The sequence below is a fragment of the Triticum dicoccoides genome, chromosome 7B, assembly GCF_002162155.2.
Source record: "Triticum dicoccoides isolate Atlit2015 ecotype Zavitan chromosome 7B, WEW_v2.0, whole genome shotgun sequence".
Lineage (NCBI taxonomy): Eukaryota > Viridiplantae > Streptophyta > Magnoliopsida > Poales > Poaceae > Triticum > Triticum dicoccoides.
This window is the reverse complement of record NC_041393.1, coordinates 52,705,118-52,721,359: the sequence shown is the minus strand read 5'-3', so window position 1 is coordinate 52,721,359 and position 16,242 is coordinate 52,705,118. Positions and strand designations below refer to the sequence as shown.

General features: G+C 47.6%; 2 protein-coding genes across 3 annotated transcripts; both read right to left on the bottom strand.

Annotated features, from left to right (window-relative positions):
• Window positions 1-2,413: 2,413 nt before the first annotated feature.
• LOC119341519 lies at window positions 2,414-4,425 on the bottom strand. 2 transcript variants are annotated; one of them, XM_037613394.1, is made up of 2 exons: window positions 2,769-4,425; window positions 2,414-2,685 (listed from the first exon to the last, which is right to left on the bottom strand). In XM_037613394.1, the coding sequence occupies exons 1-2, from the start codon at window positions 3,958-3,960 to the stop codon at window positions 2,615-2,617; spliced, it is 1,263 nt and encodes a 420-aa protein (XP_037469291.1). In that variant the 5' UTR covers window positions 3,961-4,425; the 3' UTR covers window positions 2,414-2,614. The 2 variants fall into 2 exon arrangements, with proteins under 2 accessions (XP_037469291.1, XP_037469292.1); XM_037613395.1 differs by having other exon boundaries at window positions 2,414-2,614.
• Window positions 4,426-6,786: 2,361 nt separating this feature from the next.
• LOC119340708 lies at window positions 6,787-10,191 on the bottom strand. The gene is made up of 14 exons (XM_037612626.1): window positions 10,109-10,191; window positions 9,920-10,014; window positions 9,688-9,819; window positions 9,518-9,616; window positions 9,351-9,431; window positions 9,146-9,264; window positions 8,956-9,057; window positions 8,749-8,865; window positions 8,617-8,670; window positions 8,457-8,523; window positions 8,187-8,240; window positions 7,964-8,038; window positions 7,373-7,405; window positions 6,787-7,251 (listed from the first exon to the last, which is right to left on the bottom strand). The coding sequence occupies exons 2-14, from the start codon at window positions 10,007-10,009 to the stop codon at window positions 7,150-7,152; spliced, it is 1,125 nt and encodes a 374-aa protein (XP_037468523.1). The 5' UTR covers window positions 10,010-10,014; window positions 10,109-10,191; the 3' UTR covers window positions 6,787-7,149.
• Between the last annotated feature and the right edge of the window lie 6,051 nt (window positions 10,192-16,242).

Genomic DNA, 16,242 nt, shown 5'->3' with positions numbered 1-16,242 from the left:
AGCAACGGACTTTCATTTTTTGCAGGTTATCTTCAGGGCCACAGCATTGATCCGTATGTGGTCGCTACTCACTCCGACGGAGGCGAGGGGGCGTTTGGCTGCTGCGTCTACCCGATGGGAGATGGTAGCTCGGGTTATTTTCAACCGGTTTGGATGGCGGTCATGTAATAGGATAGACATGTAGTGCTCCTATTTTATTTGCCAGCCGGTTGTGGCTTCATGATTAGGCTCGTTTGAGCAGCTTGTTTTCTTTTCGACCATTTCAGATATTGGAGACTTTGTGACTCATTTTGTTTTTTAATAATATGAGCCGTATGCATCTTTCTGATGCAGAGGCTGGGGTAATACTCCTTTTCTAAAAAAAAATTATTCATTCATAAGGATCGTAGCGTCGGTGATAATAGGAGGAATAACCACATCTGGGGCGGTGTCCATCCAGATATTTGAAGAAGAAAATCTAGCTATCCTAGCCAGTTCATGAGCTACTAGATTTCTAGGGCGGTGTTCATGTTTGTTTGCCAGAATAACACGACAGGGAATAGCGCTATGGAGTGCCCTCCAAATGAAGATTTTAGTCTTGGCTGGACATGTTAAATTCCAAACTGAGTCCCATATGTCTGTTGGGTTAGAGGCTCCTGACATAGTCTTCAGCTTATGGCCGAATTGGAACTCCCATTCTACGTGATAGGCCGAACGCACTATAAAAACACCGGTCTTTGTCAAATTCCACGCCGAAAAAATTGTCATTTCACTTGCTTGATATGCACTTGACAGAATTCTTAATCCCATCCTTCCCATGGCATTATGCGCCTAATCCAGGGGTCCAGCGTCCTAATAAACACGGCTCCATGGTTGGGGCAGACATACTTGTTCAAAGTGTAGCAGAGGACTGCATAAACAATGGCTACATTCCTGCATTGGTACTTCAGGTTAGACCCTTGGCTGCAGACATGAGTACACCAATCACTGGGTGGGCCCCGGCTGGTCGTTAAGAAAAGTCTTGTGTCTGTAGTATATATGGTCTTCTCAGGGTCAAATGGTTCTTCAGGCAACAGAGTCCAAATCTCCTCACTGAGCCACTACTGTTCCATTCCAACTCAGCTGAGTTCACTTGAAGCAGGATTGTCTCTCAGCTCAACTCTTTCAGGATACTTACACATATACTGGAGTACAAGATGGCCATGACCTGCCTGCCAATGGCCGCGGCTGCCGTGGTTCTGCTCCTGATGGTGGCGACGGCCCAGGGCATCAGGCTTGACGCGGAGAGCAAGGCGGCGCTCGGCAACCCTGTGCTCAATGTAAGTGATTGCGACTGTCGTCTCCGGTGATCCGGTGTGTTGTTGCGCGATGATCGGTTCTCTAACCTTGCGTGCTTTCTTCTCTTGGTTACAGAAATCCGCGGAGAAAGGGGTGGTGAACAAGGCTGATGGTGATGAGCCATCATCAGGGGATGAAGTGGAGGAGGCCATCTCTGAAGAGAAAGAGAGGGCAGGGGGGCACAGGATGCCTGAGATCCATGTGGACTACTATGGCCCCAAGGGCCATAACGCCAGGCACCACTGAGCAGAGCTCCCCCTGCATTCTCCATTCTTTTTTCTTCCACTTCTTGTTTAGATGATCATGATGAGGCAGGATGCTGCAGCTGCAGTGGCAAGACCAAGACCCAGGATGTGATTTGTTTAGTTTTCATTTCTCATTTTTGGCCTGATGAAGAGGGGAAGAGACATAGCTGATGTAGTACTAACACATTGACGACACTCCGATAAAAGAACTATAAATTACATGGATTGGTGTACAGGCTCTTGTATGGATAGGAGCATGGCCGGAAATGCTGCAGTTTTTCCTGGCCAAGCACTCTGCTTTGTGTCTGGGCTACGAAATTACTGAAACTACTACACCAAAATGACACCTTTATTTTTCCTTTTGCAGGGACATCAAAATAGTAATGTAAAATGGTACTATCTTTTTTGTGCCTAGTATTATAGTAGTAGTACGAAGTATATAACTGTAGCATAGTTTATGTTTCCCGCAAAATCGAACTAGCATCAGTGAACACCCTGCTGGATCCAGTAGCTATTTGATATAACAATGTAGGAAGCATTTTGCCTGGCAAGGGAAGTTGCAGAGACCAGTCTGATATGCTAACAAAATGGCTGAAGGAAGAGCATATCTTCCATTGGTTACTGAAAGTACAGTCTGGTAAGTCACACAGAGAAGAGCAAGCATCCATGCTGGTTGCTGGGCAACGAACTTAAAACTGACGCTTAAAAAGATACCACAGCTACGATGCCCATATAAAACATAGGATAAGACTCAAAATGAAAACCAACACCAAAATATTAAAACTGAACTTCCATTCTTCAACGGCTGGCACGTGATTCAAATTGCCACATCCACCAGTGATCTTTAAAACTAAACTCATAATGCTAGGAGAATCCTCTAAATTTAATATAATAGGCCCACTTTATTACTATAAACTTTTTAGTGATGACCAACTAACAAAAACACTTCATTGAATGACGCGTTGTTAAAGGAAACAGCTGTGTCGCCCCCCTTCAAGACACACGGCGCCCTGCTTCACTTGTTTCAGCCACCGCCACAGCACTTGCCACCGCTAAACGAAGCAAACAGTTTTGAAGAATGAGTCACTAGGATGAGAATTTCTTTGCGCAACTTCAGGATTTTCTGAAGGGAAACATAACATATGTTGGTGAATAGAAGACGTCATCGAAACCATAATATAAATGGTTAAATTAAACATTATATACCTGGTGGATTGTTGAAGCTCATGTAGAGAAAGAGGTTCTCAAATATTTCCCGCTCAATTGTGCCCCTATTTGGCTTACTCGACAACTTTCTCAACCTCAGGGACTTGAGATCAATTCGGAATGCACCAAGATATGTGATCGCAAGGATGATATCGGTGCCCTCCACACAGCCAACCAACTTTAATGAATATGAGGTCCTGGGATTGCCACTGGGGACAAGTGTCTTGAGGTCCATTTCTCTAACCTGAATCCATGACACTTCTCCATCACGACTCACCTCCATCGACCAAATGAGGCATAGCCCATGCTGGTCTAGGTGGACGACACCCAGCCCACCGTCGTCCGGCGAAATGAGGAGAGGGTTCCACGTCAATGTACGCAGCCCTGGTGGATCAATGACCGATAGGCGATGCCTAACCAAGTCATACTTGAGAATGCAAATGCCCTCATCTCGACGAAGGAGGAAGTGGAGCGCTTGTCCAACGATAACGGCAGGCCTTGCGACGATGTAGGCTCCAAGTGTTCCAACGCCGCCGATATGAATAGAGGCCGGCGAGGTCCACTCCCGGGTCTTCGATGAGTATACAGACGCCAACACGAGCCTCTTATCATGAAGGCTGACAAAAGCTACAACGACGAAAAATGGGCCCAAGTTGCAGGCAGTGTGGTTGCAGCCATCCGTTGCACAGAGCACCGTGGCCGTATAGTTTGCGCGGTTGCTGTCAGGGCCGAAGATGTTGTGCAACTCCGTCCGGCTCCCAGACACTGGGTCCCAGACGACCATCTTCCAGTTGACATCCTCCACCTCCTTCTCTTCCTTCTCTTCCTCCTCTTCCTCCTCTTCCTCATCTTCCCTGTCCCACTCACACCCAAGAAGAACGCGGCCATGGCGGCAGTCGAGCACGAAGCTGTCCCGACGCTTGGGACTGCGGGGGCGGAATTTTGTGGTCGGGACGAAGCGCTCGACGTTGTCATCCCAGCTTTGTAGGAAGCCCAGGACTGGAGGTGTTTTGTGCAAGGTGCGGTAGCGGCCGCGGAAGACGTGGCCGGAGAGGAGGCGGCACCAAGCCTTGCAGACGAGGGAGGCGCGGATGAGGTCCGCCGGCTCGTCCGGCGGAATGCGGATCAGGACCTCCACGAGTTCTTCCCTCTCCCACAGCCCCGGCACATGCGGCGGCGTCAACGACCTCATGGGCCGTGCTTGCAGGAAAAGATTGTGGATTGGGAGGCCACCGCGTGGGAATCAGATAATTCTGGCGCGGCCGCGTGATTCGCAGCCCTCCGCCCCCTACCCGGCCGGCTCGCTGGAGCAAGAACAGCCGCGACCGCCGCCGCCTTCGCCTCCTCTCCCCGCCGGCCTCAAGCTCGCGCTGCTCCGATCAACAACAACACCTCCGCCTACTAGTTTCTGGACCCATCTCGGAATCAACCAATATGCATTATCGGTTTGTATCGGTGGGTTTGTATCGGTGGGTGAGACTGAGAGATTCTTGCGGAGTGGGGAATCGATGAGGGGCCGAGGGCGAGGAGGACGCACCCGATCAAAGCAATCTGGTGTTAGTGGACCATCAATTTTTAAGGCCCATAGGCCATAGTTTTTTTTTGTTTGTTTTTTTTGCGGGAACCATAGGCCATAGGTTAGTGACTGCATGAAAAAAATGTCATCTCCTTTTCGCTTTATTTCAGATGTTTTTCAGAGGATTTTGTCTTCCATGTTTCTCAGGTGTAAAGTAAATTTTGATTCGAAATCTTGATATATATTGTTATTTCTTCTGAGATGGTTCATGACTATTTGCACCACATTTCGACATTTGTATTGTCTAGAGAGTGGTATCACTAGATAATTTTTTCGATCTTAATACATCTCCTTGGTTGCTTGCATGGAGATCTCTGGCTCCTTTTTGGGAACATTAAATGTCATTTGAGTTTGTCCACAATTGTTCGGTTTCCAATTCGCTATATTTTTTTTGTCATATACACTATTTCTTAACAAAATTATATACTATCCAGCCATGCAGACCGAAGCGATTATGATGACTTTGTACGTATATTGCCTTTGGAGGCCGAGCTCCAGGGATGTCGGTCTAGAAAAATTCAAAATTCATCGAATTTCATAGTTTCTACATTTCAAAAAATTCTGAAAGAAAATACAGGTATACATGGAGGCATAACACACATGCGTGTAAATTTTCAGGGCAAAATACGTTGAAATGAGAGCTGTATGAAAAAGACAAATCTGAGGCTTTTAACACATGATACTATTCATCCTAGGCCATGAATTTGTCTTTTTTTTACAGGTCGCATTTGAACGTATTTCATCCAGAAATTTTACACACATGCACATAACATCCTTATTTTACTTGCAGCTTCCGAAACCGCATGCTCTTGTTGGGCGCTCCCGTCCTTTGTAATCCTCTAGACTTTATTTTAAGTGGCTGAACTACCTTTTTTTTTTTAGTTTGCTTGTACTCTGCTGGTGTGGGATTTATTGATTTAAACTCAGACTTGTTTTGCGACTTTATTCTGAAATGAAAATCATCTTTGCAAGTGTTAAGTCTGTGCTTGGAAAATGTTGAAGGAAGGGTTGCCAACGAGGCAACTAAAGAAGTCTCGCCACCTCGACACCATGGATGTGTGTGTGCGTTGTGGTAGAGAAACTGAGGATGCCTTCCATGCAGTTGTTACGTGCCCTCAAGCACATGCTGTATGGGAAGCCATGAGAGATGAATGGCAATTACCTGAACAAGATGAGCTGATCAATACTGGTCCAGAATGGGTGCTTGATCTTCTTGCCAGAGTTAATGAGAGAGTGCGGAGAAATGTGCTAATGATTATCTGGAGGAATTGGCAGACCAGGAACGATCAAGTACATGATAAACCAGTGCCACCTGTACACATAACAAGGTCCTTTCTGTCGAGCTACATGTGTTCGCTAATTCAGGTGCAGAGTAAGGACGGCGGGGACCCTGTGAAAGGAAAAGGTATAATGGAAGGAAGCCTACAAGAGCAAGTGAAGGAGAGGTATGCCAGTGCTCGTGCACAATGGCCACCGCCTGCTGTGGGGTGCCTTGCAATCACAGTCGATGGTGCTTACTGTGACAAAGAGAAGAACGCAGGGACAGGTCTAGTGATCCGTGATACGGCAGGTGATTTGATACTTGCGTCATGCCAATACTTATCTAGGTGCCGGGGTCCTCTGGAAGCAGAACTTATGGCCGCAAAGGAAGGTGTGGAGATGGCGCGTAGATATGCTGCTGGTCCGTTTGTCCTCCAAACAGACTGTTCAAACCTAATCAAACTGATTAAGGAAACGAAGCCGGACAGATCTTGCTTGGGACACCTGATACAAGAGTTGAGAAACTTATTCTTTGAGGAGAGGGAGCTTACTATTATGAAAGTAGATAGAATTCAGAATAGGGTTGCAGATTTTCTAGCTAAATTTTCGCGTTCGGAGCATCAAACCGACTTGTGGTTATAAGACGCCCCCGAGAATCTTCTTGGCCTTTTGGCTATGGATTGTAATCCTATTTACTAATCAATAAAGCTCCCAATCTTCACCCAAAAAAAAAAACACGGTTGCCAATGTGCGAAGCACATATTCTACACGTCTTCATGTTATATATAATCACGAGAAACTGTATGTTAACAAAATTATCACTTATCAGTGTTCAATAATACAAAGTGTTGCAAGTAAACGCTTCATGCCACTAAAAAGCAAATGTACAACAATTAACCCAATAATGGAAAATAAAAAAGTAAATAAAATGGGGACATGGAGTATATGCTCCCGAGCTCAAATGCTCTCCTAGGAACAGTAAAATCGGAAAAAATAGTAAATAAATTCAAAAAATTCTTAATTCTTTTACGGTAAACTTTGACCAATGTTTTGCATGCTTGTAAAATTTCAGCACAAAATAACATTCGTAGAAGTCGTGACAAAAAAAATCTATGTTCCAAAAATGCTAGTTTTGAACACATTTTGGAGTGACGATTTTGTTTTTTTCACCACGCCTTCCACGAATGTCATTTTGTGCTGAAATTTTGCGAGCGTACAAAACATTTGTCAAAGTTTCTCACCAAAAATTAGATTTTTTGAATTTTTAACTATTTTTTTTTATTTTACTGTTCAAGCGGGTGCATTTGAGCTCGGGAGCAGAATAGTACTTTAGATAAAATGGTCTCATCTCAATCCCCTCTCGGTCCGTTGTACTAGATCATTAACAAAACCAGTGGTGTTTTCTTAGTGTTTAGTCAACTACTCCCTCCGTCCCATAATGTAAGACGTTTTTTGTCAAAATACGTCTTACATTATGGGACGGAGGGAGTATATTATCTGATTGTGCAGTACTCCTAGTGTAACTAACTAAATACGAAAACTAATTTAGGGTTGCGATGATCTAGCGGTAGAGTTGGCCAGCTCCTTGTCGGCATTGTCCATTCTTGAGTCAAAGGCGTGCATCTCCTCGTATTGCCGGTCTTTCACCTACGCATCAAGCATAACAACAATTAATATTCTCATGAAATTGTGTTACCTTAATCAATTACTACCATGTAATGTCAATATTTGTATAAAAAAATTGAAATGTACATATATATCTGCATACCTTGGCTCTGCTTCCTTGCTTTTCTCTGTTACCCTGCATGCCAATATAGGAAGTAACACAAAAAAACTTAATTAAAAGAGAGTATGTGAGAGCATGCCACGCACGCAAGATATGCTTCATATGTAACATGTTCTTGCTTTAAATGGTTGTAGTGTAGTAAGTTGCTTAAACAATTTAGATGTATGACTTTGTGCTTGATAAATATTATGTCAGCGCCTTTTAATTATCGGTGCTCAGTCAAGAAGACACGGCAAAAAAAAAAAGACACGGCAGTAGAATCCTTCCTACACAGTGAAAATTCAATATATTTTGCTAAACATCTTTCCAAATGAACAGGCTTTGAGCTCCAACCATACATAATATCTTTCTTGCGGCCTCTTGATGCTCATTGTGTTTTTATCCTCTTGATTCTCCATTTTGAGCCAAACTAACTCAACGTTTGTCAAAAAATATCTTTCTTGCGGAAAAAGGGGATGCAACCGAATAAAAACACGTGGATGGGCTCGTGGCCCAATGGGAAGAGCGCGATGATGTCTCTTGGCTGACACGAGTTTGAATCATGTGGGCAAGCACTGGATGAAGTTACGTTACCTGATCTCTGAGTGTGGGAACTGCATGATGGACAACATACTGCGCGTCCACGATGCCAAATTGCTCTTCTGGGTCCTGCCAGTTCAAAACAGAAAACAAACAAAAAAATAGTGAGCCATGTCAGGTGTGCACAATTTTTCAAAGCGGTTTTCTGGATAACTCAAGCGTTCTTCACTGAATCTATGAAAATGCTGTATGTATCTATGGTCAAGTAATTACGTACATCGACGCATCTCCAGAAGTTGAAGTCGAGGCCCCATCCATGAACCAGATCATTCTGCAAAATAAAATAAAATAAAATAATAATAAGTTCTACTCCCTCTGTCTCATAATATAAGAACGTTTTTGACACTAATGTAGTGTTAAAAACGTTCTTATATTTTGGGACAGAGGGAGTAAATTTTAGTTTGAGACAAATTTAAAGGTGGTTCAAATAATAATCCAGAATTAATTATGAGCGACTGACAAATCAACATGCTACTAGGTTAAGTACCTGGATCATATGCCACACGCATCTCCAAGCATCCCTGGAGAAGACCGGCGCCATCACCTCCACGAACCTGCCCATGCATGCATGCTTCTTCATCTTATTAACTTATAAGATTTTCGTACACAAGGTGAAGGAGTTGTGTTGATGATGTTGGATCAGTTACCCGCTGCACGGCCGCTGGTGCACGTCGGGGCACTTCTGCCCCCCTGCATCTGTCCTGTGTCATTCAAGCATGCCATGCCAGATTAATTAATCATCATATGCAATGCATATTCAGCAGCTGCTTAATGCTTACTTGTGCATCTCGCCGGAGTTTCTCTTGACGGAGACGTCGTACGCCTTGTGCCCCTTGGTGGCGTCCAGCCCCGGCTGCGAGATCTCCAGCCCGTGCTTCTTCACGATGTCAATGTACCTGCAACCGCGCGCCCACAGTCTCTCAATGATCAAATTTCAGAAAGCAGCTACACGTGGAATGGATACGGATGATCGACGATGTTCCTACGCTTCGGCGGTGAAGTTGTCGACGCCGAGGTCCTCGTCCCACAGGAACACGTAGTCGTACGGCGCCACGATGCTCGGGTGAAGGAACCTCTTGGCGAACCACCTTCATCAATCATCATTCACACATTGCAGGTCAGGGCTGACTGAAAAAGAAAACGCTGGAGACAGACAGACAGGCACGGTGCTCTCACCATTTGGTCTGCTTCCTGGCGCTGACGTGGACGGCCTCCTTGGACCACTGGAACTCGTCGTCCCACTCCGTCGTGTGGCCGTCGTAGTGGAACAGCACCACGTCGAAGTTGTCGGAGAACTGCGTTATGTGTAGTCCAGTGTCATCTGACCGTTATGAAAAGTTAAGTTCAGAAACCACTTGTTGGCTGGTTTCTTCTTAATTACCTTTTGAACAGTGGCATTGACGTTGGCCCTCTCCTTGTACCCTACCGCCATTGTGAGGAGGTACTTTCGAACCGGCGCGTCCTGCGCATCGCACACCAGAACAAGTTATTCAGAGTAAAGCTAGCTACTATAACATGAACTCAGGGTCCAGAGAAGGCGAGAAAGACCTGACTCGGGGATCCCCACAGCCGGCGCAGGTGAAGATCGGACTCCGAGACCACAATGCCCGGCGGTAACCTCCCTGCGCCTTCTGGTCTCCTTGCAATCTGCAGAAATGCAGACCATGTATTGTTATTTCTTCAGAAAGTTCAGAAGAGCAAGTATGTATGTAATGTACCCCTGAAGTGGCATTTGAGGTGCCACTGCTGTTCCTGAACAATGGTGCCCAGAGTCTGCCCAGGAAGCTGCTCTCACTGGAGCTGGAGTTTGCAGCACCGCTGCCACTCCAAGGCAGTACGCCACACTGAAGCTGCATATTATACATCGCCAATCGTATTATCATGATGCCAAGTTAATTTCAAGCAAATATACCTAGATAAAAAGAACATTTTTCCTGTTTCTTATCATACATTGGGCGTCATCGATGCCGGGACAGAGAAGCCGAGGACGAACCCCAACAACACCATGGCTAAGGCCGACAGAACCGGGACTAATCTCATCCTCACTGCATATATTATTCAGTCACCACGGAAATTTCAAGAAAGAACACCAATATCAATATAGTAACAAGATTCTGATTCTGCAGGGCACACACTTACAAGATCGATATCGATCGATGACGGCCTCTGCTTCTGGCGCGGGCAGGAAGGGCAGGAAGAACAGAGAAATGTCTTCTGGTGCGATTTATGCCATGCCATTATACGATCTACTGCCCGACGACGACGATTCTGTAGCCAGCGTGTGTCTTTGATCCCAAGGAACATGGTGGAGTAGGGAGGAGGAAAAGATCAGCAGTCTGCCTTAGACTCGCATCCAGAGCATATGCGCAGTTGACTTCCCTCAAAAAGCAGTCTTGGTTGGATCGGATGGAAGCAAAATGGAAGCTAAGCTGGAGAAGATGAGCTCATATACGGCATGGTGTGGAGTGGAGCCTTCCTGGTTTAGGAGCCGGTGATGGACCAATGACTGTGTAATTTACACATCGGCGGCGATGATCGTGCCTCTGATTTGGGTAATGTGAGCAGCAGGCGGCGCCTGTTCCTTGGAGTGCCCGCATGACAGACATGGTGTGACGTATAAACACGTTTGTGGTTTCGGCAGCGTTGATGGTTACTTTTTTATTAAGTAGAGCATATAGAACCGGAGCTCTCATGGTTAGGGTATCTCTAGCTTGGACCTTTAAACCAGCCGCGATTGTCTGGACATAGCGGTCCGGATGTGTTGCACCGTCTAACCCGGGCCTGTATAGCTTCGTTGACGGGTCCGGATGCATTTTACCCGCAAATCCAAGACAAACTCGGACTTTGTGGGCGTCTTGACCGCTCTAACGACCATGGCCCACCCAGAAAATCTCAGCCGTCTCTTCTGCACTTTTCACCGTACGCACGCGGCGCTTGCCACACTGCATTCAGGCTGACCCAAAGCATGCAGCGGCCAACATTGATGCCGCTTGATGTGAACAGACATGAGGATGACGCTGACGAACATGACCTCTTGGGCGTTGCCGCTTCAATGCAGATGTTGCGTCTTGAGAAACCAACTCTAACGGTTGCACCACATTGAAGAGGGCTAACCGGCGCTTCGACTTGCCTGGCCACAACTATTTAAGTCGTGCGCCGGTGTTGCCCATCCGCACTTCGTCCTATCCGAGCCCCTCCTCCTCTCCACCCCTCATCCTCTCTGAGCCCCGCCAACCCCAGCGGTGATGCCAAAGTCATGGTTCTCCGCATCAGCAGGCGGTGGCAGTGGGAGCTCTTCATCAAGCAGTTCTTGGCGCTGCCGCCCTCGCTCTCTGGGCCACTCGACAACCACGGCGGCCGGCTCCTCCGACAAGGAGGAGATCATCATCTTATCCACGATGAGGAGGACCAGCAGCCGCAGCAGCGGCCCTGTCTCCTCGCTCCGAAAAACGAAGAATTCGTCCGTCAAATGGAGATCATGACGGAGCGACCACTCCGTCAGATGGGCTCGGCGCCACCAGCGTCAGCGCACGTCAAGGAAGAGCCACCATCCCCGCTACATGTCCACGTGAAGTGGGAGTCGACGTCCCCACTTCGGCATGTCAACGAGGAACCCAAGTCACCCCCACGCGCAACCACGGCATCCACATCGGAGGCCGCATGAAGGAGGAGCCCCGTCCCCCACGCACAACCGCGGCGTCCAGATCGGTCACTGCATCAAGGAGGAGGCTGCGTCGCCGTCAGCGCACAGCAGGCACACCCGCATTTAGGGGCCCGCCTTGCCGCAATCGCCGCCCCGTCAAGGAGGAGCTACCGCCCGTGATCACGAAGGCGCGGGGTAGCATCCTCCACGACCTCGCAGGAGGCGGTTATGGTGGTCCCACAGACTCGAGGGTCGTCGTCTCCGAGGAGTAGCGCGCGGCGAGGCAACGGGCCCGGTACGACCGGCCCAACGCCGCTTCGCGTTTGTAGAGTCCAAACGTCACCGGAATGGGTTCGCGAAGACCCCGACCTCACCGCTGCATTGGCCCTCGATCGCTCCGTCACAACCGTGGAGACCACCACCAGGTGGCACCGTCGCCTAGACGGCGAGCTTGCCAAGATCAGCGAGGAGTGGTCGCTTAGCGACTCCTCCGCCAATGCCGGCAGGGTCAAGGCCGCCGCCAGAGTTCCGCGGGCGCCATTGGCATTGGTCGCGGTGGTCCTTCGCATGACACAGGAGGAGGCTGCCACAACCCTCTGGCGCTGGAAGGATGACGACGAACGACGACATGAATGGTGACGGCGGTGCAGCAGGGCAGGGCGGTTACACGTACAAAGTGGTCGTTCGGTATATGGATTTGGATTTTTATCTACTATTTCATTAAACCGTCAAAATATCAGCTTTTTTATGTAAATTATGTCCGAACTTTAATGAAATCTGACTTATTTGATGAATTTTGTCAGATTTGTTTAAACTAATTTTGAAATGTATGCGGATAACATTAGACGACCGACTCCCATATTCATATCCGTGAATGGATGCGGTATCCGCTTTGGTGATCAGCGTTTGAGGTGCCCTTAGACCGTGTCATCGTGAGGCTTGGTGTGTTAACCTGATCACATACACGTAAGCAATAAAGCTTCGCTTTATACCTAAAAAAGAATTGAAGCACTCAAATCGCCCGGGTGGGCTAGCTGGTCACTGTCCAGACCAAAAAAAGCATCCAATCCGGCTCCCCACAAATAGCCCAAATGCCTGGGCCGTCCGACAACCCCATATCCAGCTCATATGTGAAGTGGATATGTGGAGGCTCGGATGCGTCCGGACACCGCCGCCATGTTAAACTGGCCCGCCATGGCCCACGGAGCCCCATCACTGTCCCATAAAAATCCAGTCGGTCCAACGAACCCTAGTCAAACCCCATTCCTCCCAGTCCTCTCACCCTATCCGCTCTTCTCCTGTCTCCTCCTCTTCCTCTCCCAATCTCTCTCGTCCCCTCCACCATGGCCAGGTGAGGCAACAACTCCAAGAGCGAGACCGGTCCCATGAACTGGGACAACGTTGTGAGGAAGAGGACTCAAGCTCCAGTAGCGACACGCCGGATGACGAGGAGCTCGCGCTCCGCATCACCATCGAGCGATCGCGACTGGACACTAGCAGGAGGTCGAGCTCCGTGGCGTCAGCCGCCAGCTCCTCTTGGGCAATGTGACCCAGCGGGCTTTCCCATCGCCCTCTGCACCGCTCCAGATCCAGAGCAGGGCGGCCATCTCCCCTTCCCCGCTTTCACAGCTCCTCCCGAGTAGCGCTGGGTGCTCATGCCTATGGCTCCCATGAGGATGCGAACGCCATAGTCGGAGGCGAAGGCTGCCCACCGCGAGCAGCAGCAGACCGGGTCTTCCCGCCCACACGCCCGATCCGTCCCCGTTGACCGGGAGGAGCAGCTCCTCCGTGCGGTCATGTGTTGTTTGCTGACCGCGACGAAGACAGACGCTAGGAGCCTCCAGTGCAAAAATGTGAAGGCACTCCGGCTGGAGAAAGAGACCACTAAGACCAATGCACGGTACGACCGGCGCAACGCCGCTCCGCGTTCGCAAAGTCCGACAAGTCACCGAAATGGGTCCACGAAGACCCCAACCACGCTGGTGCGTGGGCCCTCGATCGCTTCGTCACCACCGCAAAGACCGCCGTCAGGTGGCACCGTCCCCTTGATGGCGAGCTCGCCAAGATCAGGAAGGAGTGGTCTCTTAGCGACTCCTCCGCCAATGCTGGGAGGGTCAAGGCTGCCGCCAGAGTTCCACGGGTGCCATCAGCATTGGCCGTAGTGGCCCTTTGCACGACGCATGAGGAGGCTGCCGCGGCCCTTCGGCGCCCTTCCGGCGCTGGAGGGATGATGACGACGGTGCTGCAGGGCGGGGCGGCCACACGTACAAAGTGGTTGTCCGATATATGGTTTAGGTTTTTTTTCCTAGTAGTCGGAATATCAACTTTTTTATGTTAATTATGCCGAACTTTAATGAAATCTGACTTGTTTGATGAATTTCGTCAGATTTGTTTAAACTAATTTTGAATGTATGCGGATAACATTGGACGGCCGCTTCCCACATCCATATCCACGAATGGATTCAGTGTCCGGTTTGCTGATCAGCGTTTGAGATGCCCTTAGACACCCGGGCCCCCAACACCAAGGGGGCTTACCTGAGCTTTGTACTTGAGAGGCCCAAAGTAATAATAGAAACAACAGCGCACAACGCTACTTCCACGCCGAGACCTCCTACAACTTCCACGCTTGATCTACGGCGTGATCACCTCGTGCGATCCTAAAAAAAAGAAACTTTGACGCCTGATCTAGAGGTGATACACTGGAAGTCTTAAAACTTGCACGCAACATTCAATTTAGTGCATAAAGTTGTAAAATACGTTATTGTGATCACACAACTTATCTCTATGTGCAAATACAGTCACTTCTCCCGTATCCGGCCGTATCTCATGCCCACATGGCGTGCTAGCATGACAGCGGCCCACATGTTAGTGACTAAGAGCCGAGAGGTGTTGGGTGAGTTACTCATTACTGGCTTGTTTACAGAAGACACCCTAGTATGAAAAAAATTGCATCAAGGATATTTGAAGCTACGACCTAGCACGCACACAACAAGATAGTTTGCTGCAATAACCAGTTGACCAGTAATAAATTGTTGAAATCCTAACAGACAAAAAAAATCTTTATGATGTTCGCTCAAACCAACAAAGGAATAAACGAAAACTAAAAATATGCCGAGTACTCGCACATGACGCGATGCTTGGATCCTAAGCACCATCTAACCCTCAAACCCTCAAAAAAAGCACCATCTAAGTCTCGACAAAATACTGGTTTGACTATGTAAAGGCTAGTGAGTTTACCTGTGCATAACTGCACGCGTCATACATTAGAAAAATATTTTTTGTGAACTCGAAACATCCATTTTACCTAAATTTTTTAGCGAAAAGTACTTTCATTTATATGCTATAAAAACTTAGTTTTATTTTTGTTTCCTTTAAACACGAGTGCATTGTTGATCCAAAAAAATTACGGGTTCATACTATGTCCCAAGATGTAAATCTGCCCACTTTAATTGTTTTCGAAAAATTTCATGTACGCAATAGAAAATTTTCAAGAATGACATCATGCAAAATATCACCCATATTGTATGAAATTTCACCAATTTTCCCTTCAATAAAGACACACAACATTACATAGGCACATGTATAATGGAATTGTTAAAATGATATATGCTTGCAGCCTCACAAGCATGACCTTAAACAAGTAAAATGTACACTACAAGTTTGCTAATGACACATTCGCAAAACAAAAAGAGTTTCCTTATTACTCAATTAGGATCGGTCATGCACGCATGACTTTGACCCACACGTCTAAGTCTATTCATTATCTGAATATTTTGCATAAGTCGGCGTGTACCAAATTTGTAAAGGATTATTTCGTCTCATTTCATAAAGGACATAAAACCATGTTTATCGCTTCAAACATGAAATGTTGACCTCATGCTTGCGCGGGGAGCAGCAGCGGTCTCTTGATAAAACCCCCCAGCGCACCATTTTTTCCAGCTTATATTTAATTTGTGAGCTTATGCGTAAAGTATATAAAAAGCGGTAATCCAGATTAACCAACAATTATCACTCGTCTGGGTGGTTACTGACGCTTGCTTAATTTCGGCGGGTGGCCAGTTCGAACCTGTGCTCTCGCATGTTTCACAGTGAGTATCCTTTTGGTCCAAATTTCAAATTGTTTTTCACTGTTTGCTTATAGGGGTGACCGTAGTAGACTTATTCCACACGTAATTAAATAAAAGCCTAGGGTGTTATTTGTAAAATAAAAGTCCGTCATGAGCAACTGCCCCAACACTTCTCCGCTCTCAGTCACCGACATGTGGGCCACCGTCATCCCGGCACACCACATGGGCATATGATACAGGAGGATACGGGAGAAGTGACTGTATTTGTACGCATGGACAAGTTGTGTGACCACAATCACGTATTTTACAAGTTTGTGCATTAAACTGACCGCCGCATGCAAGTTCTATGACTGCCCGTGTATTTGGCGCTGTCTCAAGGATCTCATCGTTTGTGGTTTTTGGATACGCACACTGGGCCGCCGCCTGGTACAACGCCGTCTCCGGGATTTTGCATCGAGTGCTGCTGCTGCTGCATGAGATGTGTGTCGCTGGGCGCAGCCGCGTAGCTTGTTCCGGCCGGACATGGCGAACACGCTGGTTTCCACGACTGCAGCCTTCATTCC